Source organism: Anser cygnoides, chromosome 20 (genome assembly GCF_040182565.1).
Source record: "Anser cygnoides isolate HZ-2024a breed goose chromosome 20, Taihu_goose_T2T_genome, whole genome shotgun sequence".
Lineage (NCBI taxonomy): Eukaryota > Metazoa > Chordata > Aves > Anseriformes > Anatidae > Anser > Anser cygnoides.
In genome coordinates, this window is record NC_089892.1 from 1075463 (window position 1) to 1099595 (window position 24133).

The following is a 24133-nucleotide window of genomic DNA, read 5'->3' on the forward strand; positions in this document are numbered from 1 at the left end:
GAGCACTTTGAAAATATTATTGAACTTTGTGAGCGCTCCAGCAGCTGAAGGTTTAAATATAAAGTCGGTCTGAAATGCAGCAGATCTATGGGAAGGGAATGACATGCTTGAAATCAGGAGCATAAGAACTTCTCATTCTTCCTAAATTTATCAGTGAAAATGTCAGATATGGTGCTGTCTAGAATTTGGACGGATATAATAATGGAGTCTTGAAAAGCCTTTTTAGAAGGTGAGGTTTGGGTGGTTTAGTATTCAGTATAATTCTGCTTCTTAGAAGTCAGTTAGTCTCAATATTAACTTTAAAAAGGAGTAGACTTCAGGTATGCTTTTAAGATCCCACCCTCATGTTTTGCAGAAAAATCCTGGAAGACATACAGATCATGTTGTGTAACTGTAAAATACCAGTATCAGTATAACTGTTGATTCGTTCTACTGCTAAACCATTTTTCTACACAGTCAGTCCGGTGTGTATTTCTTCCGGTCTTACCTTTACCAATACTTACATGTTACCCAGCTAGTTAGTCTGGCTTACACTAGGAATTTAGCTTATGGTAGAGGTACTTTTTAAATCCTGCTTTATATGCAGGCTCTCAGTTAGACCAAGAAAACAGAGTTGTTCCAAGATGAAATGCAGAGACCCTTCTGTTCAGCTAGCACAGCGCAGCTCAGGCTTGGTCTGACAGCATCCCACATCGTGCGGTAGGCAAGTTGATCGTATCAGGTTTTTTATATCTGCGCTAAAACCCACATTCAGTATTTTCTATAAAGTATGTTTGCATGGCTAACGATTTTAAGAACATAAGGAAGATGATGACTTCATTCTTGATGCTTTGTGTATCTTGATGCCATGGTGATTCTCAAATTAAATATGTGCAGGAACTATATGTACGCTTGAAAGTTATCTTCCCTGCCTTTCATCTGTCTCATGCATACCTTTTGCTCTTCAACAAATATACTCTCTAGGATGCCAGTGGCCTTTTCTCCAGAGCTTGACTGAATGGACTATAAATACTAATGTAAAATAAATAAGAAGGCAAAGGGAATATGTGTAGAGGCTTTGTTTTCAAACAAATTAAGCACTGATATCCGTTTATAACAACTGAATGTTCTTAGAAGGAAACAAGAGACAAAACTAAACAATGTAAAATGCTGAAACATTAGAATAATCCTGCCTGTTTCTGGTCCGTGTCAGCCTCTCTTCATTTGAAATTTCTTGTGAACAGAGAAGCCTTGTCTGATTAATCTTGTCAGATTTTAAGTAGAAATTCTTTGCAGGATGAACATGCTACTGATTATTATTTAATAGCTCCTTCAAACTGTAAACATCCCTGAACCAGAAATGCTCAGTCCTTTTAAGAACAAAATGCTATACAAGTTTAATTGTTATAAACAATATCTTCTGCCAACATTTCACAGACATGACCTGTATTTTCCGCAGGTTAGAGTGAGTTATTAACTTAGTATTCTGTTCAGCTTGCAGAAAGAACGGTGCTTTTTCTATAAATGAAAACAGCTGCTTTACAATAACACCGAAGTCCCTAACAGCTGTCAACTATTGCTTTTTGCATTCTTTAAAATGTGTAAAGTGACCAAAAATAGTCTAAAATAATCTTCCTTATCTGGGTAAGTGTATTGTCTCACTGCCAAAGGAAGCTGAGTAACAAAGAGAAAAATTTAAGAAACAGGGATAGAACATAGGAATAAAAGCCCCCGTATTGTATTTTAGTCTCTACCACAGGAATTATTTTAACTGGCCTTTGCAACTCTGGTCTGTTCCATCACCAGGTAACCCAGAGCTGTGGCGAGCAGCACAGTCTATTACAAAACTGTGGTTTGTAGCGGTTTGCTATTCCTGTGTTTGAGATTTGTTTGCACACGGCTGTTCAGTTATCCTTCAGAACCTCGAGAACAGAAGCTCAAAGTGAGGAGCACTGATGCAAACATGAAGCTTATCTTTCATTCAGAGAGTAACAAGGGAAAAGAGATCTGAGGTTTTTGTTTTGAAAATTCACTTTCTAACATAGCAGTTTCAGCACCACTTTTAATGTCAAGTTTCATGTTTCAAACATGCTTCTGAAACTGTTTATAAACACATTTTATTCAAAACGTATGCAGGTGATAAGCAAAAACTATTATACAAAGACGCTATTTGTGTGAAAAACCACTTATTGTCAAGTACCCTGCCAGGCCCAAGGGAAATCGCTGGGATGCCGTCAGACTGAAGGTTTTCGTTTAAACCTGTCCCGTGGTGTTCTCATTCCCGGCGTATCGCAGCAGTTCAGGTTGCGCGCACGGGGCTGGGTGCTGCAGTGCCCTGCTCCGTTTGTCCCCCCGCAGCTGCTAACGCAGAGCTGCCGGGCAGGCGGTGAGTCTGGGCCGTGTGCTTTGTGCTGGCTCCCTCCAGGGCCGTCGGCTTCAGCTCTGGAGGCAAATACGGGTCTGGGGAGCCCTCGGAGTGCCTAAAGCCGGTGCCCGGGCCGTTGCTGCACGCACACTGGCTTTCCTGGAGCCTCGTTATAGATTTCAAACACAGAATCTGCTTTCTAGGACGTACACATCTCAATTTCAGTTTCTAAATTACCAAAAATTAGGAACTAGCTGTCTGGGGAATAGTGGACAAGAAGAAACGGCTGGAATATGCGTACGTAGAGATACAGAGATAATAGATGAAAGGAGCCATGTAAAACCACGAGCCTGTGATTAAAGCATTTTTAAGAGATGAACCACGGTTAGAAGGAACTGTCACTTAAGTTTGATTTTGTCATTGGATGATGATAACCGAGGAGCTTAAAATTAAAAGTAAATATGTTAGAGTAGGCGATGCATATGTTTGCTCTGACTTTTGGAGATGGAAGCCCCAGCATCTGTGACAGTGAAGAGCCAATTAATTTGTATTTCCTTGTGCTTACATGCGTGCTTTTCTGCTTAATGGTGGTTTTGAGTTTCCTTGGCTCTCAGTGCTTTGTTTTGGATAATTATAGCATTCCTGCAGAGTTTGCTGCCCTCAGTTATAAATGGCTTTACCTGGAAATACTTAGAAGTACAGTTTTTCCTTGCATTGCGCTGTTTACACTAGCAGGATATAAATTTAAAAACATCAATACGTGTAGATCCTTGGCCAGACTTTCTCCTGCTGTCTGCCCCCTTTTCACCAAAGAGGAAATCTATTAAAAAAAAAAAAGACGGATTAGGTTTAAACATAGAGCCCCCAAATATCACAACTTTCTCCCAGTTGTGTCTATCCCATCGCCAGGTGCAGCGAGGAGCTGGCTAGATTGTTTGCCCATTATTTCTCTAGCAAAATTTCCTTTGGGTTGGTATTGTGTGGTGTGAGCACCTCTGTGCTGGAGAGGGTGTGACAGAGGCTGCTTGAAAGTCTTTCCTTCTGCCTACAATCTCCACCTCTGTTTTGCAGCAGTAATAATTTATTTCAGTGTGCCCTTTCTCACTAGCCCGCTGATGCTGCGCAGATGCTGATATGACGGGGGCAGAGATGCTGGTGGACGTGGAGCCGCTCACAGGGAATAAAGTTTGTGAATAGTTTGTCAGAATAGAAATAGCTCGTTAGTCCTGTGCATTTGGGCTGATGGGGTCTGGACATCAGCCTGAATTGTTGAGGAAAATTTTTCACGTCTGGCCTCTGAAATTAAAGTGAAATATTAGACCGAGTCTATTTTAGAGCTGTTGGTATTGAAATCATACATTTATTGGTTCTTCTGGATTGGTAATAAAGCTGTAATTTATGTGACATTTTAAATTCTGCAGTTCAGTGTTTGGATGGTAGAGGTTTTTTGTTTATTTTATCCACTCTGATGAAAGAAGATACTACTCTTACACCAGGTGCGTTCATGGCGCCACCTCCATCCTGCTAGCTTTTTGTGAAGCTTGCAAAGCACCCGCCTGGGTGGTTATATTACTCTTGTTGCAATACTATTGCTTATACACCCGTAACCGGGGGAAAGCACCTTCCTCACTTTATAATTCAAGTCAGCAGTGCAGAGACTTTACGTTGATGTACCTCACAAATAGCCTTCTGTGCCTGGATCTCAGGGTGTTCGTACTGGTGCCGTCCTTTAGGCAGCAGCTCGTGGAGGGGACCTGTGGTGTGTTAGCCGTCGTGTGTGCTGCCCTGCCACTAACCCGCACAGACAAGTACCTGCACATTGTCTCTTACATTTGTGATCGACAATACACGTTTTATATATGTATATAAAAAATACGGCTGTTGTGGTTTGGCCATTGGTGTATTGTGTTATAGATAAAACACGGTGATTTCTTTCTGTTTTCAGCTTTATTTAGAGCTGTGATGCTAATGTAAAAAGAATAAAGGCCTGCAGTAGAAATTAAATAAAATACTTCTGTTAATATTCTGCAGACTAGTTTGCTGCTAGTCGCGCTGCATGCTTTCTGTTCTACAAAAGAGCAATACATAAATGAAGTGTGTTTGTTTCTTTTTAAGGGGCTTTTGACTAAATTCTTTAATTTCACTGGCTGTCAAGGTAGTGTTAAGTAAAATGGGTTTGAACTGCTGTAGTTTTTGTGTACTGGACTAGATGTCAGAAACCTTTGCCATCACTGGAAATTCTGTCACTCTGGATTTACTATCTGTTTCCCACAGCTGAATTCTTAAGCAGTGTGATTTAACACCTTGGCTCTCCATCAGCCGGTCCTGGCATTTATTTGAATGCATTACACCACTGGTTTCCATAAACTATTTTACAATTGTTTCATATAAATGACTGTTTATTTCTACAAAAACCATCTGTATTTCTGCAGAGAGCAGCAGATAACTGTGTGTAAAATTTGGTAATGTCACAACAGAGCAAGTTAAGAAAAAGCAGATTGGGCTAAAAGAAAAAGTCTCATGCTTGTGCATATTGTTAAAAGTTTGTTTTCACTATTCAAATATCTTTATTAACAGTATTTGCATTTGTAATGATAAAATCTTTATTCCACTTCAGAGGTGTTGAGGGGCTTTGGAGATTTTTAACGGATAAACAGATTTAAGATGTCCTCATAGCAGCAGGATTTGAGATGTAAACATTCTGGCTTTACAGCTATTTCCTCTCAAACTGTTTACATATTTTCTGTTGTTTTATTGTCACTGCCAAGCACACAATGAAATCTTTGCCCCTTCTGTCATGTTCTAAGAAAAATCCTACAGCAGGAGGCCTGGGACCTCTCTGTGTTCTCAGTTTCTTTGCTTTCTGCAACGTATTGATCCCTCTCCTTCAGTCTTCTTTCGTTTATAGTCTTTGCCCCATCCTACAACCAAAGGTCAGTGTCTAGCACTGATGGGAAGCCCGGTCTTCCCCTGCACCTCCTGGGAGCTGCGTTCCGGTGCAGACAATGTGATGGCACAGTTTGCCAGCTCCCAACCAGCATCGAATGAGTGTCCAGACCGAGCTGTTTTACTTCTTCCCTGTGCCACCCATGGGCTGGCAGAGCGAAAGCTGGAATCCAGCAGTCTTACATTTAGCACAATTGATATTTTTGACAGACTATTTGAAATGATAGAAATACATAAACTTCCTCTTGTTTATAACCTTGTAATAGCTGTAGCATATTTCCAGCAATAATAAGAAAGTGGTAACAAAAAATAAATACAAACATACTTTAAACTAAAAAGAAATCACCCTTTCAAAACCTGGGATTGGAGCAGTAAAGCAGTAAATCATGTATCCTTGTGAAAGAAGAAACTTAAAATAGGGAAGTACCACAGACATCAACATTAAATGTTTATCAGATGTTTTATTTTGACTACTTTCCTGTGTTACCTCTCTCACATTCATTTTTGCTTACTTACTGTCTGCCTGGCCTCTGCTGCCGTGACCGTTAGGCGATGACTGCCAAACTGTCCTTAAATTTCGCATTTCTTGTGTGCTATTTTGGAACTGCAACTGCACACGTGCGATAGTGCGTGCCTGGCACTGCTGCAGGGACGTTTGCGGTCCTGCGCCGGCACAGGTCAGTGCCAGGTGCCTGCCACCCTTCCTGGTGGTAGGACGCTGCTCCGCGCGGGAGGGAGGCAAAGCAGGGTTTGGGAAGGCCGCGTGTGTGCAGGAGAAGGGAGAGCTGCTTCGTGTGCTGCGAGTGCGTGGCGCTGAGCCTCAGTGCGGCCTGACCCCTCTTGGTGCGCCTGGCGCTGGTCTCAGGGGCGTGGAGGTCCTCCAGCACCACCACGTAAACTTGGGTTGTTTTGGGTTACGGGCCAAAAACTAGCATCCTTCACACCACAGATGTTCAGGCAGCCTCACAGCTCCTGGCACAGTGTTGGCTGACTCACTGGGGACAGTCTTCGTCTGCTGTAAAACCAGACAAGTTTCGCTACCTCTGCTGAAGCCCGGCAGCCTGCTCCCCTCCCAGCTGCTCCCGCGGCAGCTTCGTGTTCCGGAGGCTGCAGTGTCCTAATTCCAGAGCTTTTCTGTACAGAGGTGTCTGAGGAGCTCTGCCTATAGAGTAAGTTCTAAAACGACTCCACAATGGTAGCAGATCACCGTGACCGGACAGCAGTCACTGAGTTCTGGGAGAGCTGGGATATAGAAATGCTGCACTGTTAAATGTGACGTGCGGTGTGGTGCTCCTGCCGGCCTTTCTCCCAGGGGTGTGGATGGCAGCAAATACAGCTCCTGTTCTTTGGAAGAGCACGAGAGACCAGCATACCTTGGCTTCCTTACTAAGCTCACTAAAATTATAGCAAAAAACATATGGACATATGCAGTACTCTGAGGAAAAAATCAGCACAGCCTTTGTAGAGGAGGTTGTGCCTCGCAAACGTGAGCAGCCGTTGAGGAAGCCAGAGACCATCTGAATGAGGCTGATGTGTTTTATATAGTATGCTTAGATTTCCAAAAAGATTTGACAAAGGCTCATAAAGCAATTAAGCTGTCACAGGACGAGAAGGAGGATCCTCACATGGATTAATAATTGATTAAAAGACAGGAAACAAAGAATAGGAATAATGGCTCTCCGTTATTAGTAACTAGGTTACTGGTGGAGTTCCAGTGGAACTGGTGGAACCTGCATTGTTCAGTTAATGTGCAGCATGGAAAAGGATGTGAATGCTGATGTGACAAAATGTGCTGTTGATACAAAAGAAGCAAGAATAGTGCAAATAAAAGCTGTCTGTGAAGTGCTGCAGAGGTATCTCACAATGCTGAGTGACAGGACAATAAAATGAGCGAGGGAATTCAGTGTCAATGAGTGCAAAATAATATACATGGTGAAAAGCAACCGTAACTATATGTATACAATGATGGGCTCTAATTACCTTCCATCAGTCAAGAAAAGTATCTTGGAGTCGGCATGGATAGTTCTCTGAACACTTCAGCTCAGTGCTTAGGAGCAGTCAGAAAGACAAATTGAACATTAGAAATTAGGAAAGGAGTAGGGAACAAAACAGAAAGCATTATTATGCCAGTGCATAAATCATGATGTGCCCACATCTTAATTATTATATTTTATCTCAAAAAGGATAAAAACAGAGCTAAAAAGATACAGAAATAGATGAGTGCAGAAATGGATCAGACGTGAAATGAGGAGTAGATGCTAAGCAGAGAAGAGCTTTTCTAGTTTGGAAAAGACATGACTGGGTACAAGAGGAGTCGAGTCCATGAAGTGCATGTGGTACAGATGGTAAATTGGGAGGGTTTTATCACTGCTGTTCATAAAACAAGAACTACGTGGCACCGAAAGCAGTGGGTAGGCAGTGATGTTTTGAGACAAAAGGGAATTCTTTTTCTCACACGGTGCAACAAATTATGGGAGTCGATGTTATGGAAATCAGAAATTCAAAAATGTTTTGAACAAATGCATGGATGACAAAGGGCGTGAAAATGGTTGACAAAAGAGTATAGCTGGAGCTGGGACTTTGTGAGAATTCAGGAGCTCATGAGAGCAAGGTAAAGATAAAGGCTGAGCAGGACATAGCGTGTTTTGTTGCAGAGACTGACACTGTAGAAATACAGGTTCTGTTTTAAACCATTTGAGGTTTTTGTTTATACTGGTCTGGTTAGTTAAGGTTAGGTTTGACCTCCACAAACATTAAATATTGAGGTAAGTCTTTCTATAATTGTTATTTTATCCTACTAACTTGTTTGCAGATGGGGATGGCTTTTGTTCAGGGTTTTCCTTAAAGCCTCCTTCTCTTTTTAAGTGTTAGTATTTGTTTATTGTGCAGATTCAACCCCTGACCGTGGTATTCTTCATTGCTATTGAAAGTTAATGGGGGAAAAATTGCATTCCAAACATTTGAACCTGTAGTAGCCATGGCTGAACTTAGTTGATCTCTGGTGATCGGTTCAATTTAGTTACGATTTTTAGCCATTAGGCTGGGGCTGAATGATGGTGATTTGGTTGAGGCCAAATGTCTGTAGAAAATTGGCTGTTTGATAAGAGCCCTGTTATCAGAGGGGGATACTTTCTCATTTACATTTAGATGAGTATTGATTATTTATTTACTCAGAGAAGTGAGATTCGTTCCCAATCTTATCTCTCTCGTCTCTGCTTGTCAGCAGAAAGAGAGATAGAGCTCCTGACATCAGCCCAAGATAACAGCACTTTGTAGTGAAGATAAAAGTTGGAATGGGCCTTTTTCTAGTCTTGACTGAAAGGATAAGTTTTAAAAATTAGAACTGATGGGTCATGCTTTCAAAACCCCATTCTGAAGGCTTTGCTGCTTAAATGGCAACAGAATTGGTTTGTTGTTATGCGGATGGCCATTCGCCTTTTGTAAGAGAGCCGCTTAATTTGATTATGCTCCGTGATTCTTCCTGGGACACATTTGTGTTGTTCCATAGGAAAATAATGCTATGGATGAGTTATTGGAGTTTGTTTTGTTGTCTCGTTTTAATTCCTGATAAGCCTTCCTCTGTTGTAAGGGGTATCTTGAAATAATAAAGCACAATAGGTATCTGCAAGCAGAAACCAGCCACGAATGGTGTGGGTGGCTGAACAGGGCTGTCAGGGGGAGGGGGTGCGCGGCCGTGGGGACACCCTGCTTCTCAGCAGCTGCTGTTCTGCCGGTACGTTAAAATAAGCCTAGATGAGGGAAACCGCTGTCACCGGTAGTATCTGCAGCGTGGGGTTAGCGCGTGCTCCCCCGTGCAGGGCACCGTGCCGGCGGCGTGGCCCGGCAGAGGGCTGAGGGGCCCAGGCTGCTCTGCGCCCGCCCCGCGGCCTGGGTGCCGCTGGGGCCCTGAGCAAGTCTCTGCGAGCTTTTGACCAAAGACTTTGCTTGAGAGGATAGCCACTTTTCTTTCACCGTATTGTGGCTGGTTTCAAACAGCTGTCGTGGTTCTTTCCTACCTCTCTATATACATGCATGTTTGTTTTTCCATGCCCTGCTTGCTTTAACGCAGCAACAGTTTTTCTCTCTCCAAGTATTGGTGACAAAATCACAGGACTAGAACAGGAGTTCGCATTCATTAGCTTTGTCTTCTGGGTGTTTTGCCCTGGTAAACTCCACGCTGACGTACCCGCCCCCGGTTTGTTGTGGAGCGTAGCAGCAGCGGCTGGCTGCAGCCCCGGCCTGGTGCTCGACACGCGAGGAGCTCGTGGCCCAGCGGGGCGTCCCGCTGCAGCCGCCCTCTGCCATGCTTCCCAAGGCTTCCCCTACAGCCCTGCAGAGCATTTGCATCAGGTTACAGAAACCCGTAAAATCCAGCTTTGGCATTATAACCTGAAATTCTGTTGGAATTCCCAGAGCAGTGTTCTGTTAGGAGACCATTAAATAACATCATATTTCTGCTACAATTACATCATTTGAACTTGTGAGAGAAGTCCGGTAGTGAAACTCCCTTGCAGAACCAGCCTAATGTTTTTCAGCTGTTGTGAGGTACAGACATTTAAGATATGTTTTTTAAGAGGAGGTACCGCCTAGAAGTCCATTTATACTTTTCTGTGAATTTCATGGTATTTCATGGTTTTGGCCTGTAGTTCTGTTACTGTACTGACAGTTAATACAATCTTGACACAAACTGTGCAAAACAATTTATCAGATGAAGAACAATTTACCAAGCAAATGAAACGTTGTATAAATAGAAATGGTTCAGTGGGGTAGGCGATAGTGTAGTAGCTAGGAGTGCATTTTAGGGCAGCGATGTGCTCGTCTCACCGGACAGGTCTCAGGTGTGACCTGTGCAGACACCAGTGTTTCCGAGGGGGGCAATTCCACTTCTTCATTTTATTAACATGTTGTATATGTTTTTGGGATGGGGAAATAGAAGTGGAATAACAAGAGCTTGGGAAACATGGGATCGGGAGAGTTGCCGTGATGAGGCGGGGAGCAGGGGCGCACCGTGTGTTGCTGACGCGAGCAGATCCCCAGCCCCGCTGGTCACGGCCTGAAGGCCCTGTCGAGAGCCGGCGGTTCGTCTGTGGTAGCAGCAGCTGGAGCGCTGGGTTCGGTCACAGGTGCCAGCAACGCAGCAGTTCAGATCACAAACAGCAGTTCTGCTGGCTTTGCCATTTCTGGGTAGCGTTCAACATTAGGGTGTTTAGGAATTTGGGAAGCTGTATTTAACAAACGGACAAAGCAAGCAGGTTTTGCTGTCATTGATTCTGTTATCCTCACAAGTTTCTAAACCTACACCGGTTTTTAAATACAAATTGACTTACTACTTCGATGATTGTTTCAGTTCAGTACATTTTGCTTCTCCACACAAGCCAAGCCTCTGTTCTCCATTTCAAATTCCGAGTCACGTTTCCAGTAGCTGTGAGAAGATAAGCGATGGTGCAGTATATGCAGTATATAAGCAATTTGTGCCTCTGTGAGCTGTGTCTGCTGTTTCTTGAGGTGCAGTGCATTCTGTAAAAGCTTCAGCCAGCTGCCCGTGCAGGTGCTGGTCGCACTGTGCACGGAGGGAGAAGCTGCGCCTTCCTCAAGGCCTGCAAAGAGCCCGTCTCCACATCTGCTCCAAAAGTCACAGGCAACAAGGGAGGTCTATTTTATGGAGAAATGACACTGCTTCAGGAGCAGAACATGCTTGGGCAGCGCAGTGGACACTTCACATGGCTTCTGGGGGTACAAAATGGGAAGCTGTAATTGGAAGTCTGCTGTAGTAAATTCAGAATTAATTGTCTAACAGATTCCATTTCTTAGGCATGCCAATGGAGGCTAAAATGCTTAATTTTATTATATGTTTTAAATATTTCATCATATACTATCATAATTCAAAGTCAGGAAAGCATTCAGAAATACTTGAGATACTAATAAGGAGGGAATAGATTTCATTATTTCATTATTCCAGTTATTTTGTTATATTAAGACATACGTGTCCATATATGTTATATCTGGACATATACATGTCAGATATTTTGCTGTGTTAAGGTGCTCTGTATCACTTGAAGTTTTTCAGGGATCTGTTCAGCCTAGTAGGCAGACTTTTGTTTTTCACAGTGCCTAAGACCAAGGGGGTTTGCTGGGGTCCTCTCCCACCCTGTGGCAAAGAAACAGATTCCTTTTCTCCAGCATGAGGAGCAATGTTTTTGCTCCTGAAAATGAACATGTTTTCTGTACGTAGAGCTACAGAGAGGGCAGGGCAGAGGGCAGCAACACATCATGCTTTTCGCATAAGGAAAAATGCCCAAATAATGCAGCATAGGTACACACCAAGATCTGGGTAGGAATTTCTTACAACAGGCAATGCCCCTATCTTGCAGCATGGGCAGGGTATTTAATACAGGATTATTAATTAACAATCCATGCTATTTAGCATAGGAATAATACAGAAATGTTGGTTGGAACTTGGTTAGAAACATGGTGGGTAGCATTGCTGGAGTGCTGTAGACGTCTGGAATATTTTGTTTTCTTGCACACCATCCTCCACCTTTTCATGATAGGGCTCTTCCCTTTGGATAAGAACTTTAAAACGTAAGCACCTTCCTGCCTTACTTCTAGGCTGTAAGTAATCTCATATTAGTTGAACGTGATAAGCCATCACTTTGTTAGAAAACAGATGATTTTACAAGTTACTTTATGTTTCAGGTCCTCAGTATCGGCTGGAGAAGCAGAGTGAACCTAATGTCCCAGTAGATTTAGACTGTACCTTGGAGAGCCAGAGCACTTTGGAATTCTGCCTTGTCCGAGAGAACAGTACGTTTGCCCTTTTCACTTTTGCTCTTGTAAATTGCTTAAACTCACATAAGTTATGTATTTTGGAATACAAGCTGTACTGTCTGGGCAAGTAAGTTTTGATGAGACTCTTTCCTGAGGCATTTCTCTGTTGTGCCAAAAGAATATTCCAGAGGGAAATGATGGATTTTTCATACCTTTTAGTAAATAGTCTGCATCCTGTTTATCACTTTATGATTAATCTTTTTTTCTGTTAAACTCTGCTCTGTAAAGTTATGACCAAGCCTGAAAAACACTGGAAATACAAAGTTTTTTCTGTTGCAGACACTATTTAGTGAATAAAGCGATTGGTCTGCAGTATATTTTGGCATGTCAATACTGCTGTAGGAGGCACTGATATATTTTTTTAATTGAATTTAAAGAAATTAACCATGAAACTATAAGTAGAGTAGTATAATGATTTTTAAAAAGGTAGACAAATAGTCATCTCTCCAGCTATTCTGAAACATTTTTACTGTTACTATCTTAATGGTCCTAACATTATTTTCTGATTTATTACTTTGCAAGAAATAATATGAAACTTACAAAATGGACATTTAACATAGATTGGGGTTTGTCCTCCATTTCATTTTGCTCCATTCATCATTCTTTCCAGCAGTCATACTCTTTTGGTCTTTTTCATTGTGCACTAGCTGTCAAAATTTTGATAGAACTAATGAGGAAACTGATGGCATTTATGGTCTCAGTCAAGACCATGCTTGGAGTATTTGCTGCAAACAGTCATAGTAAGTGTCTGTTTCAAGAAGCATACTTTTTTTTCTTTCTTGCAAAGATTAGACCCTTTCATTTATGCTTTTCTGATATAGCATTTCATATTTTATTCCGGAAAGACAGCAGAGCATCACTGAAGTAACTCCTAACTCCAGTGGCAAGCAATAGACTCTGTTCTTGTGTAAGGTATAGCAAAATCGAGACAGCTGCAATGAGCTCTGTGGTGGTACGTCAGTGCTGGAGCTGAGATTAAGCACTCATAGTTTTGGCTGCCATTCTGGGAAGTATCGAACTTGCTCCCAAAATATTCTTGGCACTCCTGCTTCATTTCTTCATAAAGTGGTTCTAAGAAACTGCAGGAGAGAATGATGTGAAAAGTAGAAGAGGTTTGTGCTGTGCATGAAGAAATGGAGCAATTTTAACCTCACTAATCCAGTCACACTCTTCCGAAGGCCAGAATTCCCTGACATCGGCATCCCAGCTATTGTTTTTGTATTGATTTTTAGTCTGTGAAAAGATGTGCACTTCCAATATTTTCTTAGGTTTTTGCATATTTTGATCAAAAATAGAATTTTTGTGTGCAGGCTCCGTAATTAAAAGTAGGTATCATACACTGCGTTTTAACATATTTTCATAATCTGTGGAAACATCCCTGCTGTGGTTTGCAGGTATTCTTACTGATGCTTTTACTTCTCACGGGTTACTAGGTTCATGTTGCATCATTACTTTGATCATAAATCTGTTGGAAGTTTGTAAGTAGTTTAGCAGCAGGCATTCATTCTGCTCTGCATCAGTCCCAAATCCGTAGCCCTGGCAGGTGCAGGAGAGCCTCGGAGGCCTGGTCTCAAAGCAAACATCAGTCAGAACACTGAGGGAACACTCACCTTTTGCCGGAGCCCTTGTGCAGCAGCCACGTCCCTTCTAGGCTAGGCAGCACACACATGAACGCAAGCTTCTGTGCAGAAGACAGCTTAGGAAGGGTGCGAGATAGGTCCCTGAAGCTGTAGAGTCAAAAGCACTGTGAATTCGTGAGCTGTCCTGGCCTGCAAACCATCAGAGCTCTTCCAAGAGTGTGGCCTGGAGCCCCTGCTGGGACAGGGATTACCACTAGCTGGGCATGCCTGGGACCGAGCCCCGACAGCCTCCCCGTGCTGCCTTCTCATCAGGCTGCTGCAGCGTCATCGTGCAGGTAGTGAGTGGCTTTTTGTCCCGTGCGTGGGTTTTGTGTGTGTTTGAAAGCGAAGCCAAAACTGACATTTCAAACAGTTCAAAAGCAAGTCACTATTTTGGTTTGCTTGGTGCTGACAGTACTCTAGGCAAAATAATAAATGTTTGCACATACTCCGTCTTCTCTCTCGTGCTGTAACTGAGTGTTCTCTGAACTGACACCAAACTCCAATAAAGAATGCAAGAGAAGTCTTCTGCTTGTAGTTTCTCCCCCCAAAAGTGTGTGAATTTAAAGTCATCTTCCATTGTCCCTGCTATCAGGATATATGGGAAACACCCATGCCGTGAACTCTCTACACACGTACATATTCAAGGACAATACAGTATGTAAGATCAGTCATAAATTCATGCATTGCACACAGCCTAGTTTCCCCTACACAAACTGAAAAATTGGATTTTGTAGTGCTTAAGGAGCTATCTTTTGACATGGCATTAAATGGAAATAATAACAATGTTGTGCTATAAATGAAATAACTTGAAAATTGTAACATCAAAATGAAATATTTTGTGCATTTTGTTTTCATTTAAATTATTTTAGCTTAAATATGCCACTTAGGAAAAAACTGTTATAATAACTATTTTTTAGAATGCACTCTTCATAGTCTCATATCATTCATTAATATAATATATATATATATATATACACACACACACATATATATGATGCCAAGCATATGCTAGTAAAATAGCTGCCATCTTCCCTTGGGCAAACAGAAAGTTTATATTTACATGTACTAAATGAAACAGAAAACTTTCCATTATTAAAAATATACACGGAGAAATCTTCTACCTATCCAACTTTTACTAATAGCATTCAAACTAATAAACTGCTTCCAACATTTAGAACTATTTAACTTGCACTAAGATTTATCTTTAAACTAAAAGCTTGCACTTTGTAATGTGAAATGCTTTTATGCGTAGTAACAAAGTATTCATGGCTAATTTAGTTTTGTACTTGCCATCTTACTTCTGGAAAGTTCCTCTTTCTCATTTTATCATTAGATAGTAATTAGTATTCAAGGGAAATTGGTCTTAATATATTAAAATTGGTTTAGTGCCTTTAGACCTGTACCAAAGCCAATGTCTTATTGGAAAATGTAATTGGGGCCTCTGTGTATGTAATTAATTGTATAACAATTAAGAACTTTCATTAAGCAATATATAGTACAGTAAGTAATAAGGGGACATTTCTGCAATGCAGTTAACTTTATATTTTGTTTTTTTTATCAAGAAAATACAGAAAATACAGAAAATTCTTTTGCTCTCGAATATGATCTGAAATATTTTAAGAAACTATACTACATGCAGCATTTCTATATTGTGATATTACTAATAAGTCATTTTTATATATCCCCTACTGCTTACAAGTGTCCCTTTTGGATAGGACTCATTGTTCCAGCTTTCTAACTTTTTATGTCCAGGCTCATGCTTCTGGTCCCTGCTGTTTTGTTACTGCTCATCTCTTCCAACATTTGAAAATGAGGAGTTTCTGTTAGGAGAGCTGACCAAGTTACAGATGTAGCTCAGTATTTCACAGTAATTCAAGTATATGAACAAAAATACAACCTCTACACTCAGCGTGGTTTAAAAAAAAACACAGGTCTGCTGTTTCCAGACTGGAAAATATGTGAATTTTCTGAATGACAGTCAAATGGAGACTGCAAAATCAGTTCCATGGCTGTGACTTCCAAAGCACCACAGTGGCCATCTTAAAGTGTAGGATTATGTAGTGCTTGATACCATTTTTGCTTTTTATTCAATTTCTGCAGGCAGAAAGCACCGCTCATCCTTTCTTAAAGTCTGTGGTTTGACGTTTTGTTTGACTGTGCTACACAGGCAGACTGAGCGGAGATGAGAACAGTCCAGCCCTGGCTGGGAAGTCCCCTTCCTCCTCTGGATGGAGATGAGAGAGCTGATATGGATAAACAAAACCGACACGCAGCTGCACGGAATGCTTACGCTTGTATAGGATGTTCCTCTGTCCAGCATCACAAGTCCTCACAGTGTAACTTCATTTTTAGGGATTTCAAAACAGTTCCTGTGAGAATAACATCAACCACGCAGCGTCTGCAGTTCTCTCCAGGAGACTGAGTGAAAGTACAGGCTCAGCTGAACCAGGCCTAACGTAGTGTTACCTACATTGCACTTAGAGTTCAGCACCGTGGGTCAACCTGCACCGTGCAGGTACAGCCCCAAGCACGCCAGGGGGCTGGCAGGTGCTGCTGAGTACAAATAACGGTATGAATACAGCTCTTAATGGTTAAAGGCGGTGGGAGGCTGGTCTCGGAAGGTGTCCTGGTAGTGCCCATTGTAGTGCTGAACCCTTGGTGGCTGTGCAGGGCGGGCTGGCAGCAGGCACCGGCTGCGCTGACCTGCAGGCAGCTCCCGTGCCCACCAGAGCTTCAGCCCCCTTCTGGCTCCAGGCACATGCTCTGCAGGCAGGGTGGATCTGTCAGGATGCTGGAAAAAAATCGTGACAGTTCTTGTTTAGCTGTCATGTGTTGCTCTGTCCCTGGCCTGGGGACCAGGGGCAGAACCACACACTTCCTCTAGGCTGCTCTTTCCCTGCTCTCTGTTCATGGAGTTGCTACCCTGCTTCCCCAGTAATTAAACCCCTGTGATGGGCTTAGGGGACTGCCTGCCTCTCAGCTGGGCTTTGCAGTTCAGGCAGGTTCTTATCTCAAGCCTTGTCTATCCCATGCACAACTTCAGCTTTTTTTGCCTTTTTTTTTTCACGAAGTAAATCTTCTTTGATTAGGTAGACTATTAGCAAAAATGCAGAGGTCATTGCAAAGTGAATCTCCGTGTCCTCTGCAAGCCCTTATGTGAAGGAGTTTGTGTCTGGCATAGGAATCTGCTCCACCCAGGACAGAGTGGTCTCTGCCCTCAGAGCCAAATTGCTGGATTGGCTCTTGGGCTAAATAATAGTCCTGGAGCATCCACTTTACTTGATTGTCTTCCCAAGCAGAAGCTTTTACATTCAAAAGCCACAGTGTGATCTCCATTACAAATACCCTGACAGGCCTGTAAATATTTGACAGGTTTATTCACAGCTGCTTGCATGTGGAAAATATTTTTACGATTTTTCCTCCAATCAGCTGGTGGAGATGGCTCTTTTCTCCTTGCTGAATTCCGGCAGTCTCGCAGACATCCTCGCAGAGCTGCGGGGTGAGAGCAATATGCCAAGCTCTGCAGTCAGGTTTTTCCCTGCAGGGCATTTCTCTCTGTTGTTACTGATATTACTGCTATTATCCAGTGCACCCTCAGGGGTCTGAGTGTCTTGCCATCTTTAGACAGATGATCTGTTTTGATGGTGGAGTTCCTGGCTGCTCTCCCAAGAGCAGCAACTGTAGAAATTCTGTAAACCTGAATCCATTCACAAAGCTTCATAAAACAAAATCAGCAGAGGTTATGTGATACGCAGAGGATCTGAAATGCTTCCAGTGCAAAAGGCCACTGTTCAGCTTGCTTCAGCTGCAGCAGTTCATACTCCTACAATTTTACACACTGCCAAGGTGTTCACATTTTCAGTTGCAGTCACATTTTTTTCCCCGGGATGTGATCTGGCAGGCTGCTAATTTTCTTTCTAATACTTTTAATTTGGGTGTACGCAATCTGAGAAGACTCAGCCTCAGAAAAGCCGTGTAAGGTAGACATTTAGCCTACCATTTCAGCAGTGACTAAATGCAGGCAGCGAGGTTGGGGACAGTTTGAGGCAGGCAGGGAGCTGGGAACGCAAAGGCAGTGGTACCTGGCAGAGGTTTCTTGTGTGTCTTCATCTTCATCAAGTGTTTTAAGAACATTTCACAGGAGATGCAGGGATGAGGTTAATATGTTCTTTCTGTTGTTTCTGAATTTCTGGTTGCTGCCAGTTCAGTGCATCTGTTGGTGCTAAAGCTTCTGGTAATAGCGCTGTACTTGAAAAACAGCAGTATAAGGTCCTGTCCATTGAGGGAGAGGTGAGTCTCCATATCCCCCATTAAAACACGGGCTTGCTTTGGGAGATGACGGCAGGTAGTGCACAGTGCACCGCCGTGTTGGAAATGTCTCGGGAGAGGAGGCCTCTCCTTTTCCTCGCGCAGCGTTTCGTTAGGGGGAGCATTAATTACCTGCCTGCGCTCGGCTGGGAGCGAAGCAGAGTGAGGGGGCTCTCCAGGGTTCCTCCCGTACAGCCCTGCGGGCTGTGACCCTGCTGCGCTATTTGGGTTCGTTGCAGCTTCTGGGTGTCCCCTGCCACCTTGTCCCCAGGTCCCCGCTTCGTAATCCCCCGGGGGTGCGGGGGTGCCCAGGCAGGGCGGCCACGAGCTGTGCGGTGTAACAGCCTGGTCCCGCTGCTCTGCGGCTGGCGTGGTGCCGCGGCGGGGCAGGCTGCCTCCTCCGAGCTGGCACCTCGCTCGCCTCGGCCCGTCGGGGACCCCCCTCCACTCCCACCCATCGGGGGCTGGTTCGCCTTCAGCTGCAGGCAGCCTGTGCCGGTGCTATCCTCCTGCCGCGCTGTCAGGCACTGCCATGCCACCGTGTTTCAAGCTGCTCTTAAGTGCACCAAAAAGTTTGACATATCTCAGTGTATCTTTGAAGTACTGCAGCATGAGAGTTTGACATGATACATTATGATAATCCATAGTATAGAGACATTAACACAGGGGTCTTTGACAAAATACATTGTAATGTCTCTGAAGGAGCCATTACAATTTATCTTGTCATTCCGGAGCATAGAGTGGTTGCAATGTTAAGATGGCTCTGCATAAATTCACATGTAGACTGTTTCATTTGATTTTTGGAATTTTTTCAAGTTGAATGGCCCAGCCCAATTTGTCGCTTAACCCTTCTGTGTCCCCCCTTCCCCTAAGATGCGTTCCCATCCGTGTTTCAGGAGCTGTGCTACGGGCGGTAAGGAGCATGCATCAATCTCACCCGCTCTCCTGTGGGCAGGATGGAAAGCTTATGTGACTAATGTCTATGAAATGTGAATCTTCTGCTGTGTGCTTTCAACATGTATTTTGACTCATTTAGCAGCAAATGCTAACCTTACTTTAATGCAGACGTGAATGATATTTATCATAAGCAGTGACATTTGTTACTGAATTAGCAAATAGAAAAGGGAGCACTCTCGGCAAGCTGGGAAAATGCTCGCTGCTTGGGTGGGTTTTTTTCTTCTCTCTCCTACGTTTGTCCTGCTTATGGCCACTACCTTGACAGCTTCCCTCGCTGAAGCAAATGACTTGTAGTTCTGAAACTCTAAATTGCCCTGTTAAAAGGGAGCCTGCTTCTGAATCAACAGCGGGGATTTGAGCCAAGTGCCAGGGTTTTCCTCCCCTGGGAGCTGTTGCTTTTCCCAGCAAGCAGTCCCCTCGTTGTCAGGGCCCAAATACAGAAACTCGCCATAGCTCGGCTGTGAGCTGGGATCCCCCAGCGGGGCAGGAGTGTGCATCGCCAGAGTGCAAGGTCGGCGCGGGAAGCATTAGTGCTGAGGCTGCTCCGGTTGCTTGTCTTCAACAAGTTCTTAGCCTGCTGTGCTGCAGCTTTAAGACCTGTACTAAAATTCCATCATCTCATCTTCCCATTATTAAAATTTCAGCAAAATATAAAGTTTTCATTAATCTCCTGCAGCAAATTTAGTACTCCGAACTGGCAGTTGATTCAGCTTTTAGGACTACATTAGCTGGGATATTAAACAAAACGTGTCATTCTTCAGTATCTTCTCTAAGAAGCTAAATCAGTTTTCAAACATATTTATACCACTTTATCTAACAGCATCGGAATGATCATTTAGAGCTGAGATGCTTTATTAGCAGCTGGCATAGAAATTACTTTGTGCAAAATTATATATCACATTATAGTAATGTTTAAATTGGTGTTAATCCAACATCATAAAACGCAAAAAATCTTTAAAGTGTGTTATATTTTTTCAGTAATTGGTATTTGGGCTTAATGAGATGTTACCTTTTATAAAGCCGGTACCTGCAGTAGTAATGAGAATACTAATCAGTAAATAAAGCGCAGCGTCTGTACCACGGGCCTGAGACAAGTGGCAGGGGCAGTGCCACTGCGGTGGGATGCCCGTGTTATACCCCCATCAGGGGATGTGCTGAAGTACAGGGAAATTGTAAAAGTGTGTGTGTTGAACATGCCTGAAAATCCTGCTGTGGCCGGGGACAGCGAGTGTGCCGGACGGCAGGGCCGGTGCCGCGGGAGTCTCGTGCCCCATGAGAATTGGGCATCAGGGTGTTGCATTGCTTTTCACGTGGGACATGATTTTGTACTGCATTGTCTGTAATAAATTAGTGATTTTATCTTTGGATGGAGGGTGAGAGCTTCCTCCTCCCACAGACACAGGCCCTGAGCATTTTCTTCTTTCCTAAACAAATCAGCAAGTCCTCACGGTGTAAATCTTACTGCAGGTGCGCACATACAGCCGTACGCTAGCTGCATCGTATGCCGTATTTAAAACCTCTTGTTCATTATTGTTGGTGTATTTTGCAGGTTCAAGAGGAGAAGAGATCTCGGAGGAGGACCCTCAGATCGATATAGCTACAGTTCAGGATATGCTCAGTAGCCACCATTACAAGTCCTTCAAAGTCAGCATGATCCATAGGCTTCGATTCACCACTGATGTTCAGTTAGGTAAATCAATCCGTACTAAAGCGCTTAGGAAAATGGAGTGGTTCAAACCTTTGGCCATCTCTAATAGCTAACTGTCCATCTCAGACGTTTTTAAAGCAGTCATTATTATGTTGGTCTATTTTATCATGGAGCACATCACTTGAATATGTTGCTAGCATTTCAGCAGTTAAAAAAATTGCTTTTAGTTGAAAACACTTCTGTATTTTTATTATCCGCCATCAGCTAGCACATGTTTCTTCTGAAAGAAGGCCATTACTTAATGACCCCATCTCTTTTTTTTTAAACTAGGATTCCTAATAGAAAGCTTCTTGCCAACTGTTTTGTTATTTTTAAATAAGGCTATGCAAAATTAGGAATTATGATGTTTTTTCTTTTCTGAGACTTAAAAATTTTAACGACCAAGTAGAAATTTGAGGTGAAACAAAGTACAAGGAGCATTCTCTAAAGGTTTTATACTGTTCTTATTAGCTTTCTGAATGCTTTTGAAAACCTGAAGGCCAAGGGATGACAGAATCTTGAATTATAAAAGCCCCATTACTGTTTTAAAATGATTGAATGGCTTTTTATCTTTGTGTTTAAATTGTGAAAATTTGATTAATGATGCATTGGTAGGTGACCTGTGACATTCCTGCAAATACCTTCCATAAAGAAATGATTCGACAGTAAGATATTAAGTGCTGTAATGTTTACAAAATACGTTTATTCTTGATAATTCAGTAGAATTGCTAAATTTAAGCTATAGCATTATCTGTATTGTTGTCTTTACAACCTCTTCATTCTTCCGTTCTTAAGCAGATATAAAAGTATATGTCTCTAAAATTTGTACGTGAGAGGCTTTCTAGTTTTATTTTGAACTGTCTTGTTAAGGAAGGATTTATATGCTGGTGTTGAAGCAGGACAGCACTGGGCATGTTTTCTGCTTTTGAGTAAACTATCCGGGTGTGATAGTTTGCTTGCAGTGAAGTTTGACTCACTGTATCTGGAATCTGTCAGAAATGAGAGCCTGAAAAGGTCATGACAGATCACTAAAGATAAATGGTTAAGGGAGAATAGCTGTTAAATGAAACAAATGGCTTAACTTGTTTGGTAGTGAAGGAGCTGACCCTGTCCAGTAGTGTAAGGACCATAAAAATTCCCTTTTTATAAAAGCCTGCAAACATGTTTTTTTTGATGACAGTACACTGACAATGGGATTTTTCTGTTCTAATTATTGTTTAAAAATCAAAGAAATCCCAGTGAGGTATTCAAAGTTTGGGCAAATGGGCAGCATCAAAGCCTCTAAATAAAGTTGAAATAATTGTATGTTGTTGTTTTTTCTCCCGAATGTTTTTAAGATATTAAAGGAGCAATGCTGATAAAATAAACACTGAGGTGCTATTTGCAGTAGTGCTGCAGAGAGTCAACGTGTTAATCTTGTGCAAGTGACAGACTGCTCCATGCAATCTGAAATGTAAAAAAAAAAATAATTTTAATTTCTCATCAGTAACTATGGTTTTGGAGATATTCTGTGTTGTTTTAGTGATGGTCAGTTACAGAGACTTTTCTCTGAGCAGTTTTGTGTGTCATCAGTTCTGTGTAGCAGCCATGGCAAAGCAACATTTTTCCTAGAGAATTTGAAATCGTCGCCTTGCCCCCTTACTGACAGCACGGATGGTCTGGTAGCAGCGCAGGAATGTATTGGCTGTCTGGCTGGCCGTTTGATGGTTGCACTGAAAATACCCATGTGGTTTTGGGAAAAGAGCCCCAGTTTCATAGGCTGAACACAGAAGAATGTTTAAGTGCATGCAAGTATTTATTTTATTTGAATAGGTTCTGTACTGTATTTTAATTTACTTGCATCGAACAAGTAGCAGTAATGGGAGCTATGTTTGTGAATTGGTGTTTGCATAGTGGTACTTTCTGAAACGTTTTTAGCTGTTTGAGTACTGTTTGTTGAATTTGAGGCAAGATTTCCTGAAAATATCAGAATAAGCTCAGTTGTCTGTACATTGTGCGTAGCTCTTGGTAGAACACAGAGATACGTAAATGACAAGGGGAGGAATGGCCCTTTTGACTGACGTTTTTATTACAGCTGAAAGCTTTAGCCATGGCAGTTTAAGGTCTGGGTTTTTATGTTTTAGCTAATGTTACGGTGTAATACACATACAGTAGTGTTCCCAACATCTTTTACAGAGGCTCAGTTGTGTTGTGAAGGCACAAGACATATTTGCTTGTGTACTGCATTAGCAGAACTAAAAGCAGCATATTGTCTTGGAAAACTGCTGCCAGAAAGCATTTCAGAAGGGGCGGGGGACAGTTGCAGACCCCAACAAGGGAAGCAAGAACAGAGCAGTGTTACTGGACTACTACAGCGATGACATTTCTTTTGCTAAAATGAATGAATAAAAAAATAGTAGAGGAAGCATTTTTACTTGTTTTCTGAGTATGACTAATTTGTGCTGTGATACCGAGACTGTAGAAGCCACATATATAATAGTGTTTTGATTTTAGGTTTCAATACTTACAGATTGTGAAAACAATAACACAAAAAAGACAACATTCTTTGTCAATGTGCTCTTTGGATGTGTGTGAGCTTAAGCCAGTGATGTTGAGATACAGAAATAATGGATGAAGTATACAGCAACAATTTGCAGATAAAAATAATAGAAGTTAAAGTGTATTTTACATGATAAAAAAAAGATGAAAGAGGAGGAAGTCTGTTACATCTGAGATGGGTACAAAATCCATGCTTGGTGAAGTAGCCTCTGCAGAAAAGATTGATGCAATGGGGAGTGACCTTGGCTTGGAGCAGGAGCTGGTGATGTATGTATGAGCATCTCTCTGCTAAATGGACCCAGATTTGTAGCACTAATATACATGGAAGCCCAGAACCAAACTCAGGATGGCAATAAATCAACAGCCACTTTGGGTGTCATTTCTGGTTTATATTCCACTATTGTTCTATCACTTTAATTCATGTCACTATCATCTGTTCATCTGGAACAGTTTTATATAATTTTCCAGTGGAGTTACCTGACAAATCCTATCAAATTAACAAGGTACATTAACAATATTGACTGACTGTGAATTCTGAAGTTTTGGGACCATACTGTGAAAATTTTTAAAGGATATTTTCTGGGGTGACTTCGTGGGTTGTTTTTTTTTTTTTTAAAGAAAGGTGTAGGGAAGAAACCTCGCACACAAAGAATTTGCACATTTATTTTTAGAACTTGCTTTGACTTCATTGAGGAAATAAGAACTTATATCATCATCACATATTTTCCTTAAACTACAGAAAATGCCATTTTGAATAATTAGCTACTACAGTGAAAAAATAAAGCTGATTTTAAATAATCTGTACAAAATAAAATTGCAAACCGAAATGAGCTCTGGTTACAACATCAGCCAGCTCACGTTACCTAGTTCTAACAGCCTTTGTATTAACTGGACTCTTGATAC

At 42.2% G+C, this 24133-nt stretch overlaps 1 protein-coding gene across 3 annotated transcripts in view; it reads left to right on the top strand.

The window, feature by feature from the left end:
* Positions 1-24133, top strand: part of MAPKAP1 (MAPK associated protein 1) — a 105780-nt gene that overhangs the window by 66008 nt on the left and 15639 nt on the right. For 2 of the 3 annotated variants that reach the window (XM_066980920.1, XM_013188797.3), the window contains exons 8-9: positions 11987-12094; positions 20555-20695. In XM_066980920.1, the coding sequence (XP_066837021.1) occupies positions 11987-12094; positions 20555-20695 (249 nt within the window). The remainder of the gene's footprint in view (positions 1-11986; positions 12095-20554; positions 20696-24133) is intronic. The other variant, XM_013188798.3, reaches the window with a different exon arrangement.